Below are 19,798 nucleotides of genomic sequence, written 5' to 3'. Positions count from 1 at the left end.
TCATCCGCGTACACAGGGTTTGAACGCCCACATTGCCAGATTAATCTTGTTAGAGATGATGCCCTACCGGTTGGTCGAAAGCAAAGCTTTCAAAGACCTGATGGCCGATGCAGTACCACGCTATGACCTACCCAGTCGCCACTTCTTTGCGAGAAAAGCCATCCCAGCCCTCCACCAGCATGTCAAAGACCGCATTGTCCATGCACTGAGGCAGTCTGTCAGTGGAAAGGAGCACCTCACCACAGACGCATGGACCAGTAGGCATGGCCAGGGACGTTTCGTGTCCATCACGGCTCACTGGGTTAATGTGGTGGATGCAGGGTCCACAGGGGACAGCCATAGTGGGACAGTTCTGCCTAGCCCACGGTCTAGGAAACAGTTGGCAGTAGGCGTTCGACACCCCTCCTCTTCCTCCTCCTCCTCCTCCAGAAGCGACAGCTCGTCCACAGCGCAGTCGCCTGGCAACTCCATCCGCAGCTGCCAGTGTTGCACACGAGGTGTCTCATTATGGAACAGCTAGTGGTAAGCGTCAGCAGGCTGTGTTGGAAATGAAGTGTTTGGGCGACAACAGACACACCGCGGAAGTACTGGCCGAGTTCTTGCAGCAAGAAACTCAGTCATGGCTGGACAGTGTACATCTTGAGGCAGGCAAGGTAGTCAGTGATAACGGAAGGAATTGTATGGCTGCCATAGCCCTTTCACAACTTAAACACATACCTTGCTTGGCTCACACTTTGAACCTGGTGGTGCAGTGCTTCCTGAAAAATTATCCGGTTACCAGCCCTCCTCCTGATGGTGCGACAACTTTGTTCGCACATCCGCCGGTCGCCCGTACACTCCAGCCGTATGCTGAACCATCAGCGATCTCTAAATCTTCCACAGCAATGCCTAATTATAGATGTTGCAGCAAGGTGGAACTCCACACTGCACATGGTTCAGAGGCTGTGTAAACAGAGGCGTGCTGTCATTTATTTGTGTGAGGATACGCATACACGGGCAGGCAGTTTGATGGCAGACATGGAGTTGTCTGGTGTGCAGTGCTCGAAGCTACAAGACCTCTGTCAAGTCCTTCAGTGTTTTGAGGAATGCACACAGCTGGTAAGTGCAGACGACGCCATCATAAGCATGAGCATCCCACTTATGCGTCTGCTGATGCAAAGTTTGATGCACATTAAGGAGCAGGCGTCTGCAGCCGAGGAGGAGGGAAGCCTTGATGACAGTCAGCCATTGTCTGGTCAGGGAACTGTCCAGGACGAGGTGGCAGACGAAGAGTATGAGGAGCAGGATGATGGGGCTGAATATGTATGGGAGGAGGGAGCTTCCCAGGGGGCAATAGAAACTGGTGCCGTTGCAAGGTCTGGTACAGGTTTCTTGCGGGACACTTGTGATGTAGATTTGCAAGAAAGTGCTCCTCAATCCAGCAGAAGCAGTGAATTGACACCTGGAACATTGGCCCACATGGCTATACCTTGCGTATCCTAAAAAGGGACCCCCGCATTGTCAAAATGATGACCGATGACGATTACTGGTTGGCCTGCCTACTGGATCCACGCTACAAAGGGAAATTGCAAAATATCATGCCACATGAGAACATAGAGCAAATATTGGCTACCAAACAAGCAACTCTTGTAGACCGTTTGGTTCTGGCATTCCCAGCACTCAGCGGCGGAGATGGTTCTCACACGAGCCGTAGGGGGCAACATGGCAGAGGTGCTAGCAGTGCAGAAATCCGAAGTGGCGTTGGACAGAGGGGTTTTATAACAAGGTTGTGGAGTGATTTTTCAATGACCGCTGACACGACAGGGACAGCTGCATCGATTCAAAGTGACAGGAGACAGCATTTTTCCAGTATGGTTACAAACTACTTTTCCTCCCTTATCGATGTTCTCCCTCACAGGTCATTCCCCTTTGATTACTGGGCATCTAAACTAGACACCTGGCCTGAATTGGCAGAATATGCATTACAGGAGCTCGCTTGCCCTGCTGCCAGTGTGCTATCAGAAAGAGTCTTCAGTGCTGCTGGTTCAATACTGACCGAAAAAAGAACACGTCTGGCTACCCAAAATGTTTATGATCTAACCTTCATTAAAATGAACCAATCATGGATTTCAAATTCTTTTGCCCCACCTTCCCCTGCTGACACGTAGCTTTCCTTTAAAAAGGTCTTGCTTTTGGACTCCTCTTACTGACTGCTCCAATTCCTCCATTTGCTGCTGCTGAATGTCCACCATAGGCCATTTTTAACACCTCCCTAAATGGGCTGACTCCCCCCACGGGCCCGTGGTCATCACTTGGCGCAAGCACCCGTGCGAGTGCCGTTTGCCTGGACAGGTGGGTGTGCCCACTTTTGGCCGACGGCACTGGCACAGGGTCCCTCATCGTACAATTAAGTGTCTCTGGCGGTGGGGGTGCACACCCAACGTCAGACACACCGTCGTAATATGAGGGGCCCTGGGCCAGTACCGCCGCCCAAGAGAGAGTGTTCCCCCCCCAGCTCAAACAGTGCTCCACCGCTGTTTAGTCGGTGCTGTTAAATCCTTCAATGGCACTGCCAATATAAATTGAGAGATGATAGTAAATATATACAGGAACCATGCCCTCCATTTTGACCTGTGAATACTGTGCGCGAACTACCACTATCTGGTACTCAGCAGAGGAACCCACCCCTGTACGTTGCTTTGCCACCTGTTTATTTACGAACTTTTTTTGCAGACATTTAGCCCGCTTTACTATTTAGGCCAACGTACTGTGTCAGCCACTTATTCCAGTTGTCCTCCACCGAACAAAGCAGTGCCACCAGTTTACTCCTGCTACCAGTTTAGAACTGCATTGAGCCAACTTTTTTATTTTAGGCCTAGTAAGTCTGTCTGCGCCACTCCTACTAATCGTCCTCCGCTGACCAAAACAATGCTGCCTGTGTACCCCTGTTACCCATTTTAAACTGCATTGAGCCAACTTTTTTATTTTAGGCCTAGTAAGTCTGTCTGAGCCACTCCTACTAATCGTCCTCCACTGACCAAAACAATGCTGCCTGTGTACCCGTTAACCATTTTGAGCTGCATTGAGCCTACTTTTTTATTTTAGGCCTAGTAAGTCTGTCTGCGCCACTCCTAGCAATCGTCCTCCGCTGACCAAACCAGTGCTGCCTGTGTACCCCTGTTACCCATTTTAAACTGCATTGAGCCAACTTTTTTATTTTAGGCCTAGTAAGTCTGTCTGCGCCACTCTTAGCAATCGTCCTCCGCTGACCAAACCAGTGCTGCCTGTGTACCCCTGTTACCCATTTTAAACTGCATTGAGCCAACTTTTTTATTTTAGGCCTAGTAAGTCTGTCTGTGCCAGTCCTACTAATCGTCCTCCGCTGACCAAAACAATGCTGCCTGTGTACCAGTTACCCATTTTGAACTGCATTGAGCCTACTTTTTTATTTTAGGCCTAGTATGTCTATCTGCGCCACACCTAGCAATCATCCTCCGCTGACCAAACCAGTGCTGCCTGTGTACCCCTGTTACCCATTTTGAACTGCATTGAGCCTACTTTATTCTTTGGGCCTATATCTGTGTTTCCTCCTCATCCTGCCGATTGCCCAGCCACTGCTAGATGAGTCTGCCGGTACATTGACCCAGACCACTACATTCCCCTTGCACTCTACATAGCCAGTATCTGACCCTGCAGAAAGTCTGGTTCCTCTTCCCGCATATTATACCACCTTACACGGGGACAAAGAGGAAGGTGCAGATGAAAGTGCAGGTTCCTTCAACAGGTGGGGGGGGCATACTCGTTGGCGACGTCACTGGCACAGGGCCCCTCATAGTACGCAAAAGTGTCTCTGCCGGCCCCCGCCGTCAATCACAACGCCGTACTTTGAGGGCCCTGTGCCAGTGGCAATGTGAACGAGTGTGCCCCCCCCTGCTTGCTCAGGATCACAGCACTTGCAAAGTTGAAATACTTACCTCTCCCTGCTCCACCGCCGTGACGTAGTCCGCATTTCCTGGGCCCACGAAAAACTTGAGTCAGCCCTACTCCCCTCACAACTGTTGCCAAATGACCCCCAAATTTTCAATGGCTAACTATTATTATAAGGTAAATAAAGATTGACAAGCTTAAGTAACAAGAATTGATGTTTTTGGCATTAAAGTGTGCTCTGTTGGTGTTTTCCTGTCCTCCACTCACTGCCGACTTTGATTCTCCATTGACTTGCATTGGGTTTTGTGTTTCGGTCGGATCCCCGACTTTTCGCATTAATAGGCCGATTTCACCCGACCCGACTTTTGACAAAGTCGGGTTTCGCGAAACCCGACTCGATCCTGAAAAAGTAAAAGTCGCTCAACCCTAGTTCTAACTATTCTACTCTGGACATGTAAATATTTCGGTCTGAGATTCTCACAAAGGTCAGTATGAACATGCCAACAGAAATATAAACAATGCAATCTATATCAGTGGAGTTTTGAAGATACAATATAAATTCCTGACTTTTAAACCAGAGTAAAAGGTCCACCAGCAGGAAGAGGGTACAACCCCTTTCAGAACTTTACCCTCACAAGAGGGGCTACATTGCTGGCAAACAAGTAGACGACAATTGTCCCAAAGGTTATTGAAAGAGTGTGGATATAAAAACACCAGGCTTTTCTGACCTGGGTGGCGAAATTAGGAATCACAAAGTAGGTCCAATTTGATCTTTAGAAGCCCATTCTCAGCCATGTACAAATGTACCCAAGCTACCAAAGAGACACCAACCAAATAGAGTGCCACAGACTTTTAATTATCACTACATTCTGACACATCTCAACATGACAATATAGTTTACACTGCAAAAACAAAAAAGCAAGATTATCTTTTTCAGGTACTTCCAATTTTAGCATTATATTAAGAAACACAATAATGGCAGCATATTTTAAATATAGAAATTGGGAAGCACGACGATATGATGCATGCATAACAAAAAGCTTTGCCATCCAGGGTTAAGATTGATTGATTATGTACAGGTCTATATCGGCGGAATGAAAAAATTAATTAATCAGGTGCATAAAGCATTTACTCAATATTAATGACATATTACCAGAACTGAAATTATTAAGATATTAAAAGAATTACTTAACATGTTATTTCCCGTTCACAAGATTAAATTATATCTGGAGGGCTACTGAACACCTATTAATAGATATAGTAAATGACATTCCTTTAATAATGGGCTCCTGTAATTGCATGGCTCTACTTATGTGATGTAACTGCATAAATCCTGGTGCGGGTGACCAATGACATCAGCAGTATAACACAAAGAGCTGCCACTCTGTTATCAGTGCCTTCTGACATATATTTTCATTAATGTTAGCTTCTGCTCTCCAATGCTTTACCATGTGTGTAGAGGGGAAAAACTCTTCTCGGACAAGACAAATGCAAGACATTTCTCTCAGAGTAGTGCACTAGTACATTCATTCTCTCAAGTACCACTATAGCACTAATGCTGGTTTGAAAGTGAATTGTCAAAGACAGTTCTTACCTGAGCAGAAGTCATCAGAATATCGGTCATAGACTGCCTTACAGTTCCTTTCATCACATTCACAGGTCTCACCATGAATATCTCCCCAGTCACCTGTTGGGTCAACATCATGACATGTACATTCACCGCAAATGCATGTTCCTTAGAAAAAGGAGATAAATGAAAAGTTTTAGTACTCATAAGTTTTATAGTGAATATTTAAACTATTAATGAACTCTTTGGTTGCATTTATTCTTTGCTAGTAAGTACAAAACCTGTTGTGCTAAACACGATTTTATGTCTCATTTTTTTTTGCTCAGATAACACAGATAGGCAAGAAGCAGCGTAACTAAGAATTAAGATCAGTGGAGGAGATAGGAGAGAGCTATGCTACATAGTATACATTTATAAATTAATTGATACTTGAGCTCTTCTTTATCAATTACCAACCTCTAACTATATATTTTTTCATAAAGAACTTGCCCCAACTGGACAAACTTTTCTAAGTTTTCTTAAAAGTGTGAAGGAGAAATGTGATATTACTATAGGATTGAATTGAAGGGTACCTTCTTCTCTGTGATGTGCACATTAACTGATTGGGTTCATGCACAGAGTTGTTCTGTCGGGAAAACCAGTGTTGTGCATGACTATCCAATTGATAACCTATCCTTATGACCAGAAAACACCAGACATTCATATTAATGTCAGGACCAATAGAAGCATTGGCATGATTGATGCTTCTACTCACTACTTAGTGCTCCTTAAAGGGAACCCGTCAGCAGGATTGTGCACAGTAACCTACATACAGTGTCAGGTCAGCGCCGTTACACTGAATAAAATGATACCTTGGTTGATTAAATCCGTCTTGTGGTTGTTTTTTAATCTTTATTTTCAGTTTTGTTTTAATGAGATTCTCGTGCCCTAAGGCGGGGTTGATGTATGTGGTGCTCTGATTAGATATTCATAATGTAGACTGCTGACAGGTCACTTAACCCTCACTGACCTGGCCCCTAGTTAGCATAATGAATACGTAACATACTGAAGAAAGAGACAAAAAAAGCTTCTGCAGCCAAGTGATGTTCTTAAGTCAAGTCAGGAGTCCCAGAGTGGGGAAGTGAAAGATAGGGTGGTGAACGATGAAGTCACTAACCTAACCTGGAAAGGTTTCATGCAGAGCAAGGCCAGCAAAGCAGAGGGGGAGGGATCTGCAGCACCTCAACAGGCAAGAAGAGGCAGAGAGGTGGCCAGAGGGAGAAGGCTGTCAACTATTCCACAGAGCACCCACACTTGTCAAGTTCTCAGGCCAAGATTTAGGTTTTCCCCAGTCTGGCACTTTTTAAAGAAAGTGTGGACAACAAAAAAAAAGGTCATTTGCAACCTGTGCCATACCAAGATCTACTTTTAACATCGGCATAATGCTACTCAGACAACACAGAGTGAGGGTAAAACAGAGTGGCAATGCTTTGTTGTACCACAATACAGGCAGATAACACAGAGAACAGTCCCAGCAAAATACCCCAACAGGGTGCACAGTACAGAGTCTCACCCTTCCACTGACTCACCAGGATAAGAACAGCTGTTACTTCAAATCTTCCAGGGCCGACTACCCCACCTGTGGCAAGCACAGAGAGGAGTTAACGACAAGCTTAGGAAGATATCAGTTAATTCAGGTACAAAGCCAGTTGACGGGAGGGTCAAAACCTGGCTTCAGCTTCCAGGGTGGACTACCCCATCTGTGGCACAGACAAAGAGGAGGTAACCACAAGCTTAGGAAAATGACAATCCATTGAGGAACAAGGCCAGTTGACCAGAGGCTGACAAACTGGCTTCTTCGAACATCTCCTTGGAGCTAGGTGACCGGCAGGTCCCAATCCTTGCTATGTCCAAACATATCCATGAATTTGCGACAGTCAATGGAGAAGATCTATATTCTTCCAGCCGGGGCCAAGGTCCCCTAAGCTGGCATCCTGTAGAATGATAAATCTGTGTCCCTCGTGATGGAGCCATGATGTTCTGGCTGCTGTCCTGTAGAGGGTCTCGTTCTTTGGATGTTGGGATGTCTTGGCTGAATATCTGATTCATTTTATAGAAGCATATAACCTCTTTTTATAGTAAGTATGTCTTCATCCAGTATTCACAGATAAAGGGGAAGAATGGTGATAACACCAACTCGCCTTGTTTGATTATGTAATTTATTTGCATACTTTTTCCTCCTCTATTTTGAAAGTCAGCAAAATAGCTGGCTTGGACAAATATCATTGTTCAGTGACCATGCATGAAAGAAGAGTCAACATTTCAGACTCTTGACCAACTGAAGAAAAAAATGCATAAATTCAAAAGTCAACATATAGATAACAGTCTATTCTTCCTGGCTTGCTGAAAATAGATGTCTGGTTAACTAAGATATAATGCTGTGTCCTCACACACAAATTCTATGTTTGGTTAACATGCTCAACTTAGTCATTCAGCGGTTTCTAACAACCTTCCCAGATTTTCCTGAGCTACTTGTGAAGGTACGCTGCTTGTGCACCCATTTCCACAAGTTAGCTGCAGCTGCCGCCGGTTTGGCAGTGCTGTGGCAGCGTTTGCTAGTGCTGGCTCCCTGACTTCTGTGTGGCGTGACCAAGCTCTGGAACTCCAGTTTACATATGTTGGCAAGGTTTTGTGAGCAGCAGAGGGCATTAGTTGAATACCAGATACAACATGCCCGTCGGTATTCAGGTCAGCCTTCGAAATTAACAACCAATGAGTGGGCTTGGATGTCTGACATCTGTTAGGTTCTACAAAACTAACCATGTGTTATGATCCCAATGGCAGGGGACCTCAAAGATTACAGCAAAGTCTGCAAAACATAAATACCAGCTCATAGGGAAGTGGTAACTAGGCTGACCATATACCTGATCCTAGCGCAAACACTAACAGCAGCCGGGGAATGTGCCTACGTTGGTCCTAGACGTCTCGCGCCAGCCGGAGAACTAACTACCCCTATCAGGGAAAATAAGACCTCTCTTGCCTCCAGAGAAAAGACCCCAAAGTAATACAAGCCCCCAACAAATAATAACGGTGAGGTAAGAAGAAAAGACAAACGTAAGAATGAACTAGATTTAGCAAAGAGAGGCCCACTGACTAATAGCAGAATATAGTAAGAAGACTTATATGATCAGCAAAAAACCCTGCAAAATATCCACGCTGAATATCCAAGAACCCCCAAACCGACTGACGGTGTGGGGGGAGAATATCAGCCCCCCTAGAGCTTCCAGCAATAACAGGAATCACATATTGTACAAGCTGGACAAAAAATATGAACAATGCAAAAGATCAAGAGTACGAAAGCAGAACTTAGCTTATCTTGCAAAGAACCAGGACCTGAAGACAGGAGCAAACAGAAGTGAACTGATTACAACGATGCCAGGCACTGGACTGAGAATCCAGGAAGTTTAAATAGCAACACCCATGGCCTAACGAAGCAGATGAGTACAAACCTGGTAAAAGACAATCCAAGTGCCAAATCACTAGTGACCACAAGAGGGAGCCAAAAAGTATAGTTCACAACAGTACCCCCCCTTTAAGGAGGGGTCACCGAACCCTCACCAAGACCACCAGGGCGACCAGGATGAGCAGCGTGGAAGGCACGAACCAAATCGGCCACATGAACATCATAGGCGGCCACCCAGGAATTATCCTCCTGACCATAGCCCTTCCATTTGACCAAATACTGGAGCCTCCGTCTAGAGAGACGAGAATCCAAGATCTTCTTCACCACGTACTCCAACTCGCCCTCAACCAACACCGGAGCAGGAGGCTCAACAGCAGGAACCACAGGCACAACGTACCGCCGTAACAAAGACCTATGGAACACGTTGTGAATGGCAAACGACACCGGAAGATCCAAACGAAAAGAAACCGGGTTAAGAACTTCCAAAATTTTATAAGGACCAATAAAGCGAGGCTTAAACTTAGGAGAGGAAACCTTCAAAGGGACATACCGAGAAGACAACCAAACCAAATCCCCAACACGAAGTCGGGGGCCCACACCGCGGCGGCGGTTGGCAAAACGCTGAGCCTTCTCCTGTGACAACTTCAAGTTGTCCACCACATGATTCCAAATCCGCTGCAACCTATCCACCACGGAATCCACCCCAGGACAGTCAGAAGACTCAACATGACCCGAGGAGAAACGAGGATGAAAACCAGAGTTGCAGAAGAATGGCGAAACCAAAGTAGCGGAACTAGCCCGATTATTAAGGGCAAACTCCGCCAATGGCAAGAAGGTCACCCAATCATCCTGGTCCGCAGAAACAAAACATCTCAAATAAGCCTCCAGTGTCTGATTAGTTTGCTCCGTTTGACCATTAGTCTGAGGATGGAAGGCAGATGAAAACGACAAATCAATGCCCATCTTAGCACAAAAAGATCGCCAGAATCTGGACACAAACTGGGATCCTCTGTCGGACACGATATTCTCCGGAATGCCATGTAAACGAACCACATTCTGAAAAAACAAAGGAACCAGATCGGAAGAGGAAGGCAACTTAGGCAAGGGTACCAAATGAACCATCTTGGAAAAATGATCACACACCACCCAGATGACAGACATTCCCCGAGACACCGGAAGATCAGAAATGAAATCCATGGAAATGTGCGTCCAAGGCCTCTTCGGGACGGGCAAGGGCAAAAGCAACCCGCTAGCACGAGAACAACAAGGCTTAGCCCGAGCACAAGTCCCACAGGACTGCACAAATGACCGCACATCCCGTGACAAGGAAGGCCACCAAAAGGACCTAGCCACCAAATCTCGGGTACCAAAAATTCCCGGATGCCCTGCCAACACCGAGGAATGAACCTCGGAAATGACTCTGCTGGTCCATTTATCAGGAACAAACAGTCTGTCGGGTGGACACGAGTCAGGTCTACCAGCCTGAAATCTCTGCAACACATGTCGCAAATCCGGAGATATGGCCGACACGATCACTCCCTCTTTAAGAATACCAGCTGGCTCCGAGACTCCAGGAGAGTCAGGCACAAAGCTCCTAGAGAGAGCATCAGCCTTAACATTCTTCGAACCAGGCAGGTATGAGACCACAAAGTCAAAACGAGAGAAAAACAATGACCAACGAGCCTGTTTAGGATTCAGGCGCTTAGCAGACTCGAGATACATCAGATTTTTGTGATCAGTCAAGACCACCACACGATGCTTAGCACCCTCGAGCCAATGACGCCACTCCTCAAATGCCCACTTCATGGCCAACAACTCCCGATTACCAACATCATAGTTCCGCTCAGCAGGCGAAAACTTCCTAGAGAAAAAGGCACATGGTCTCATCACAGAACAACCAGAGCCTCTCTGCGACAAAACAGCCCCAGCACCGATCTCAGAAGCATCCACTTCAACCTGAAAGGGAAGTGAGACATCAGGCTGGCACAAAACAGGCGCCGAAGTAAACCGGCGCTTCAGCTCCTGGAAGGCTTCCACGGCTGCAGGAGCCCAATTAGCCACATCAGAACCTTTCTTGGTCATATCCGTCAAAGGTTTAACAACGCTAGAAAAATTAGCGATAAAGCGACGGTAGAAATTAGCGAACCCCAAGAACTTCTGAAGACTCTTAACAGACGTGGGCTGAGTCCAATCATGAATAGCTCGGACCTTGACTGGGTCCATCTCCACGGCAGAAGGGGAGAAAATAAAACCCAAAAAGGAAACCTTCTGCACTCCAAAGAGACACTTTGAGCCCTTTACAAACAAAGCGTTATCACGCAAAACCTGAAACACCATCCTGACCTGCTTTACATGAGAATCCCAATCATCCGAGAAAACTAGAATATCATCAAGATACACAATCAAAAATTTATCCAGATACTTCCAGAAGATATCATGCATAAAGGACTGAAACACTGAAGGGGCATTAGAGAGCCCAAAGGGCATCACCAAGTATTCAAAATGACCTTCGGGCGTATTGAATGCAGTTTTCCATTCATCTCCCTGCCTAATGCGCACAAGGTTGTACGCACCACGAAGATCTATCTTGGTGAACCACTTGGCGCCCTTAATCCGAGCAAACAAGTCTGACAATAGCGGCAACGGATACTGAAACTTAACAGTGATTTTACTAAGAAGCCGATAGTCTATACAAGGTCTCAAAGACCCGTCTTTCTTGGCCACAAAAAAGAATCCCGCACCGAGAGGGGAAGAGGATGGACGAATATGCCCCTTCTCCAAAGACTCCTTGACATAAGAACGCATCACGGCATGCTCGGGTACAGACAAATTAAATAATCGTCCCTTAGGAAATTTACTGCCAGGAATCAAATCTATAGCGCAGTCACAGTCCCTATGAGGAGGAAGAGCACTGGACCTGGACTCACTGAATACATCCTGATAGTCACACAAATACTCAGGAACTTCTGAAGGAGTAGAAGTAGCAATAGACACCGGCGGAGAATCGCAATGAATTCCCTGACAACCCCAACTTGAGACAGACATAGCCTTCCAATCCAAAACAGGATTATGGGCCTGTAACCATGGCAGACCCAAAACGACCAAATCATTCATTTTATGCAGAACAAGAAAACGAATCACCTTCCGATGTTCAGGAGTCATGCACATGGTCACTTGTGTCCAATACTGCGGTTTATTTTCCGCCAGTGGCGTAGCATCAATTCCTCTGAGAGGAATCGGAACCTTTAAAGGCTCCAGGATAAAACCGCAGCGCTTGGCAAACGACAAGTCCATAAGACTCAGGGCAGCACCTGAATCCACAAATGCCATAACAGGGTAGGAAGACAATGAACAAATTAAAGTCACAGACAAAATAAATTTAGGCTGCAAATTACCAATGGTGACAGGACTGACAACCTTGGTTAGGTGTTTAGAGCATGCTGATATAACATGTGTAGAGTCACCACAGTAAAAACACAGCCCATTCTGACGTCTATGATTTTGTCGTTCGGTTCTAGTCAGGATTCTATCGCATTGCATTGAGACAGGTGTCTGTTCAGACAACACCGCCAGAGGTTTAGCGGATTTGCGCTCCCGCAAACGCCGATCAATCTGAATAGCCAGCGCCATAGAATCATTCAGACTTGTAGGAATTGTAAAACCCACCATCACATTCTTAATGGCTTCAGAAAGGCCATTTCTGAAATTTGCGGCCAGAGCACATTCATTCCATCGAGTAAGCACGGACCATTTCCGAAATTTTTGGCAGTACACCTCAGCTTCATCCTGGCCCTGAGAGATGGCCAGTAGAGCTTTTTCTGCCTGAATTTCAAGATTAGGCTCCTCATAAAGCAATCCGAGCGCCAGAAAAAAACGCATCAACATCCGCCAATGCAGGATCTCCTGGCGGCTAACGAGAAAGCCCAATCCTGAGGGTCGCCACGCAAGAAGGAGATAATAATTTTGACTTGCTGAGCTGAATCTCCAGACGAACGAGGTTTCAAAGATAGAAACAATTTACAATTATTCCTAAAATTCCTAAATTTAAATCGATCTCCAGAGAACAGCTCAGGAATAGGTATCTTAGGCTCTGACATAGGACTGCTAACAACAAAATCCTGAATGCCCTGCACGCGTGCAGCAAGCTGATCCACACTAGTAATCAAGGTCTGAACATTCATGTCTGCAGCAAAGCTTCAAGCCACTCAGAGATAAAGGGGAGGAAGAAAAAGAAAAAAAAAACTCAGAACTTCTTTTCTTTTAATCCCACTTCAGCAATGCATTAACTATTTATACGCCTGGCATACTGTTATGATCCCAATGGCAGGGGACCTCAAAGATTACAGCAAAGTCTGCAAAACATAAATACCAGCTCATAGGGAAGTGGTAACTAGGCTGACCATATACCTGATCCTAGCGCAAACACTAACAGCAGCCGGGGAACGTGCCTACGTTGGTCCTAGACGTCTCACGCCAGCCGGAAAACTAACTACCCCTATCAGGGAAAATAAGACCTCTCTTGCCTCCAGAGAAAAGACCCCAAAGTAATACAAGCCCCCAACAAATAATAACGGTGAGGTAAGAAGAAAAGACAAACGTAAGAATGAACTAGATTTAGCAAAGAGAGGCCCACTGACTAATAGCAGAATATAGTAAGAAGACTTATATGGTCAGCAAAAAACCCTGCAAAATATCCACGCTGAATATCCAAGAACCCCCAAACCGACTGACGGTGTGGGGGGAGAATATCAGCCCCCCTAGAGCTTCCAGCAATAACAGGAATCACATATTGTACAAGCTGGACAAAAAATATGAACAATGCAAAAGATCAAGAGTACGAAAGCAGAACTTAGCTTATCTTGCAAAGAACCAGGACCTGAAGACAGGAGCAAACAGAAGTGAACTGATTACAACGATGCCAGGCACTGGACTGAGAATCCAGGAAGTTTAAATAGCAACACCCATGGTCTAACGAAGCAGATGAGTACAAACCTGGTAAAAGACAATCCAAGTGCCAAATCACTAGTGACCACAAGAGGGAGCCAAAAAGTATAGTTCACAACACCATGATGGTCAACAGCGATGATGACATAATCTTTGTAACCATCTTGTTTCTCTGTCTACTCAAAAGCTCTTCTACTCACAATTAAAGAGGAAGCTTTGCGTATGGACCAGGTGGAGATGGAGGAAGAAAGTAACCAAGGTGATGCTACCCAGCCCAGCCTCATCTCATCTTGTCAGCACAGATTGGGTGATAATGAGGAGGAAGCGGCTGAGGAGGAGGAACTGGAGATTGATGCCTGCGCTACAGAGGGTACTATCCACACCAGCTTCATCCTGACTGTTCAACGTGGATGGGCTGAAGAGGAGGTGGAGGAGAGGGAGGAGGAGTTGGAGAATCATCCTCCTTATGCAGACAGGGAAGTCTTGCCTGTTGCGAGTCTGGCACACATGGCTGACTTTATGTCCCTTTGCCTTTCCTGTGACCCTCACATTATACACATATTGTCCAACACTGATTACTGGTTGTTAACCCTTCTCAACCCAAGCTACAAGGAAGATGGTGAAGGAGTACCATACCAGTGCCATGATTTCTCTGTGCTGTACAACTATTGGTTATCCAAGCTGGACACTATGCATGTCCCTCTATGCCTTGAGATGCTGGCCTGCCCTGCCATTAGCATTTTGTCAGAGCAGGTTTTTTGTGCTGCTGGGGGAATAATAACCAAAAGGCGCATCTGCCTGTCAACTGAAAATGCTGACAGGCTGACTCTTATCAAAATGAAGAAGGCATGGATTGGGCCAGACTTCTCAACACTACCGAATTACAGCATCTGAACATAAAGCCAATTCAAATGTAGCGGCCTACATTCAAAATCTTTATAGGGTCATCATAAGACCCTCACTCTTAATTTTTCCAGGGTGTGTATGATGACCGCCATAATTTTTACAGGATGTGTATGAGGCCTACCTCTACAATTCATTTACATATATATGTATACCCCCAGGGGTAAATGTTTTTCACATCTGGCACTTAGTGCATAGGCTTCACCAGTCTAGAATTCTCACTCCTTAAAAACGGGAAAAAGATGTTTTCTGAGGCTCTCCTCTATGTGTGTTCCAGGGTGTATTGCAATCCCTGCTTCTAATTTTTGACAGATAAAGCTCATATTAATAGGCTAAGAACCTTTTGTGGATATTGGCCCCTTCCCATTTTCTTCATTTATTTATTTATAAATGAGGACAGTAAAATACACACCCAAGGTAACCTTAGCTAACAGCCTTCAGGTGTCCCAGTAGTCGGAAACTCCAGTAACCTTAAAGTTTCCCTCAAAGGTTCCCATGAGGTTTCCTGGCCTCATAGCTGCCAGGAGACCCAGTGGCTGTGAACTCTGGTAGCCTTTAAGGTTACCTGAATTCACAGCCATGGGGTCTCACGGTAGCTTGACTGCCGGACTGTTGAGTGTCGAGCGCTGAACTCGCAGTCACTCATCAGTCCGGCACTCATGCTGAACTCGTGATAACTGATGCCTGAACTCAGTAAAGTTGCCACAGTACATCAGTTATGAACTGTGATAACCTTAATGAAGTTACCACAAATTGCAGAAGTTGGATTCACACACTACTGTCAGTGTAATTCAGTTGCACAAGCTGAGCAGTCACATTACTGATGTCACCACTCAGCACTGCATTTGGATACAGCAGAGTCGGGGATCATAGTGGGACCTCATTGTTATGGATTAATGGTGGACAGGTGAGGATTACTTTGATTTTTTACCTTTAATTTTATCTTAATAAATGGGTAAAAGAGGGAATTTGTTGGGAAGTGTTTTGTTCAATTGAAGGACTTTTCTCTGTGTGTGTCTTTTTTAATTTTAACTACGGGGCTAGTAATGGGGTGTCTTATAGACACCTCTTTATTACTAACCCCTGGGCATGATGTCAGTGGACATGAAACAGCTGACATCAACTTCAAAACCATTACCCCGCTTGCCAACAAAACACTAGGACAAGTGGGAAGAGCCAAGGCTAAGCACCAGAAATGGCTCATCTAATGGATGCACAATTTCTGGGGCAGCTGAGGGCTGGTGTTATTAGTCTTGGAGGGAGACAATATCCATGGCCCCTACCCAGCATATTAATATCAGCACACAGCTGTCTGCATAGTCTTTGCTGGTTATTAAATATAGAGAGGATCTCACGTAATTTTTTTGGGGGTCCCCCTTTTAATAATCAGTAAAGGTTACACAGGCAGTTGTGAGCTGACATTAATAGGCTAGGGTAAAAATTAAACCTTGCACTCAACTTCAAAATAGTGATGATTTATTGTAGTACGCTTTACAAATGTTTCGGTCACATTTGACCTTCATCAGCGTCTGATACTCACATGCTCCAACATCACAAGCAAAAGATCCACTTCACAATTCCTAAATCTACCAAAAATACAGACCTACCAGGAACTATCCCTACGGATATCCTCAAATATACCATTGAATATAGTACGTCACTGGTGAAGGTCAAACGTGACCGAAACGTTTGTAAAGTGTACTACAATAAATCATCACTATTTTGAAGGTGAGTGCAAGGTTTAATTTATACCATTGTGCGGTTTGGGTACCTACCTTAGCACCACCCATAGTAGTGCTCACGGTGTTTATTAATATTAATAGGCTAGGAACCTTTATAGACATGGACCCTTTCCAGAATAATAAAACCAGCCCCCAGCTGTCTACTTTCCCTCAGCTGCTTATTAAAAATAGGGGAACCACACATAATTTTTTGAACCACCATTTTTAATAACCATTAAAGGCTATCTGTGAGCTGATATTAATAGGTTGGATATGGATATTGGACCTCCCCCAGCATAATAACACAAGCTCACAGCTGTTTGCTTTTCTTACTAATGTGATTTAACTTTTGGTGGGATTCAAGGAATGGATGGTATTTACACATGACATTCATAAGAGTAGACTACATTGACTAACATTGATTTTGGACTGTGTTTTGTCTAACCTCACACCATTCTATTGATTCTATCCTGTCTGTTGGGTAAACTAATTAATGTTCACTGATTAAATAAAGGGTCATTTACCTATCCACATTTATTTTCAGGGCAATTGTCCTGTTTTTACCCTCAATTTCCTCTTACAGCCCCTAGCCCTTATTATGACCATTTTACAGCACCAAAGTTTGGGTCCATAGTGACTTGAATTGGGTTCAAGGTCAAGTTATGGGTCAAGTTTGGACCCAAACAAAACTTTTAACCCTTCGAACCTGCCGAATCCTAACATCCTCGGTCCGCTCATCACTACTTGTAATCTTAACTTTTAAATTCTAATAGATTTAGCTACCATTTACAGATAAATGGTGATGAATATGTTGGCATTTTATAGACAGCAGAAAATAAGTAAACAATACACTCTACATAGAAACTAGTAGCAAAAAATCTCATGATCATTTGTGCAACTAGTTTTGTGGCTCATAGTTCCTGTATTTTTAAATTGTCTAGACTAAACTAAACTCCTTAACGACCAATCACGTACAGTACTTCACAGAATTTTTAGGCATGTGTTACAAAATACTGCAAAGTAAGAACACTCAGAGATATTAACCCCTGACCAGAGGTATTTTTGGTTTTGCATTTTCATTTTTTGCTCCCCTTCTTCTGAGAGCCTTAACTTTTTTATTTTTTGGTCAAAATGGCCATGTGCGGGATGAGTTGTACTTTTGAATGACATCATTGGTTAAAACATATCGTGTACTGGAAAATGTAAAGAAAACTCAAAGTGCGGTGAAATTTCAAAAAAGTGCAATCCCACAGTTGTTCTTTGTTTTGCTTTTTTACTATGTTCCCTAAATGCTAAAACTGACCTGTCATAATGATTCTCTAGGTCATTAGAGTTCAGAGACACCAAACATGTCTAGGTCCATTTTTATTTAAGTGGTGTGACAAAACACTCCGGGATCGCCTTTGCTGGGGTCAAAGGTCACGTGGTTTGTGCATTGAACTCTGAGGCGACAGCAGGTTTCCAAGTTAACTGACCTCAGGTCAGGTTTATTAAAGTGAAAGCAAATACAGAAAACAAAACATAAAAATAAATCCTAGCCTGTCCGGCGCTAACTAAACAAATACGTTGCTATCTAACAACTGGGGGGGGCTTCTCCCTCCCAGCTAACATTACACAGATCATGAGCAGAGCTCTCACTCACGTTTGTCTCACACAGACAGGCATTCTGTGTGCCCCAGGCTGACACCTGAAACCTCCAGCTGGTCAGCCTTTATTCCTGCACTTATTAACCCCTCGGTATCCTGAAGATACTGAGCGGCCTAATTCACATAGGACAAATACCTGGGCGAGATATACCTGCCCCCGACTACCAGACCGACATGACTCTTACATATCCTCCCCCCCTGCTCAGACCACTCAGGTCGAGCAAGAATACTCTCCAAACAGTGTACTCGGGACAGGGCATCAGCGTTCCCCATCTGCACCCCGGGGCGGTGCTCCACCGTGAAAGAGTAAGCCTGCAGGGCAAGGAACCACCGGGTTACCCGACTATTACGGTCCTTGTGGAGATGCATCCACTTGAGAGGGGCATGGTCCGTGACCAGCCTAAACTTCCTACCTGCCAGGTAATATTTGAGGGAGTCGAGAGCCCATTTGATGGCTAGGCACTCTTTTTCAATCACGGCATACCTCTGCTCATGTACATTCAGTTTCCGACTGAGGTAGAGGACCGGGTGTTCGACTCCGTCCCTTACCTGGGAAAGTACAGCTCCGACACCAGTATCAGAAGCATCAGTTTGCACCACAAACTCGCTGCTGAAATCAGGAGTCACTAGTACGGGCTGAGAGCACAAAGCCCGTTTCAGACTGTGGAAGGCCTCTTCAGCCGCTGAGGACCATTTTACCATGACGGAATCCCTTCCTTTGGTAAGATCCGTCAAGGGGGTAGCCATGGCCGCAAAGTTGGGTATGAACCGGCGATAATAGCCGGCAATGCCCAGGAAAGCTTGAACTTGTTTCTTGTTCACTGGTTGCGGCCAGCCCTGAATTGCCTGTATTTTGTCGATCTGGGGTTTAACCACTCCTCTGCCAATCACGTAGCCCAAGTATCGGGCTTCTTCAAGGCCAATGTGACATTTCTTGGGATTCGCCGTTAAGCCTGCGTCTCTCAGGTCATCAATCACCGCCTGTACCTTCCGGAGGTGAGCTTCCCAGTCCACGCTGTAAATTATGATGTCATCTAGGTAGGCAGAAGCGTACTGCCTGTGGGGCCTCAAGACTCGATCCATCAATCTCTGGAACGTTGCTGGGGCTCCGTGAAGTCCAAACGGCATGTAGATATACTGGAACAGCCCTTCCGGTGTAGCAAATGCCGTCTTCTCTCTGGCCACCTCGGCCAGAGGGATCTGCCAGTACCTCTTTGTTAGGTCCAGGGTCGTAATGTATCGGGCTTTACCCAGCCGATCGATCAACTCATCGACCCGGGGCATAGGGTAGGCATCAAATTTAGAAACCGCATTCAGTTTGCTAAAGTCATTGCAAAACCATATAGAGCCATCCGGCTTAGGTATCAACACAATTGGACTGGACCAGGCGCTGTGCGACTCTTCAATGACTCCTAAGTCCAACATTGCCTTCACCTCCCGGGAGACGGCTTCACGGCGTGCTTCCGGAATCCAGTATGGCTTCACATGAACTGTGACACCAGGCTCTGTGACAATCTCATGTTTCACTAGCCTAGTCTGACCAGGTTTTTCCGAGAAAAACTGTTGGTTCTGTAACAAAAACTGCTTAACCTCAGATTTTTGTCGTTCAGAGAGAGTCTCGGCAATCTGCACCTCCGGTACGGTAGGTGAGCAAACCGGACGGGGCAGA

The 19,798-nt window shown here is 45.4% G+C and overlaps 1 protein-coding gene across 1 annotated transcript in view; it reads right to left on the bottom strand.

The window, feature by feature from the left end:
- ITGBL1 (integrin subunit beta like 1) overlaps positions 1-19,798 on the bottom strand; it is an 850,447-nt gene that overhangs the window by 438,085 nt on the left and 392,564 nt on the right. The window contains exon 6 of the mRNA XM_077297085.1: positions 5,501-5,641. Within this exon, the coding sequence (XP_077153200.1) occupies positions 5,501-5,641 (141 nt within the window). The remainder of the gene's footprint in view (positions 1-5,500; positions 5,642-19,798) is intronic.

This window comes from Ranitomeya variabilis, chromosome 3 (genome assembly GCF_051348905.1).
Source record: "Ranitomeya variabilis isolate aRanVar5 chromosome 3, aRanVar5.hap1, whole genome shotgun sequence".
Taxonomy (NCBI): domain Eukaryota; kingdom Metazoa; phylum Chordata; class Amphibia; order Anura; family Dendrobatidae; genus Ranitomeya; species Ranitomeya variabilis.
Note: the sequence above shows the minus strand (reverse complement) of the source record. Positions and strands in the feature narration are given on the sequence as shown.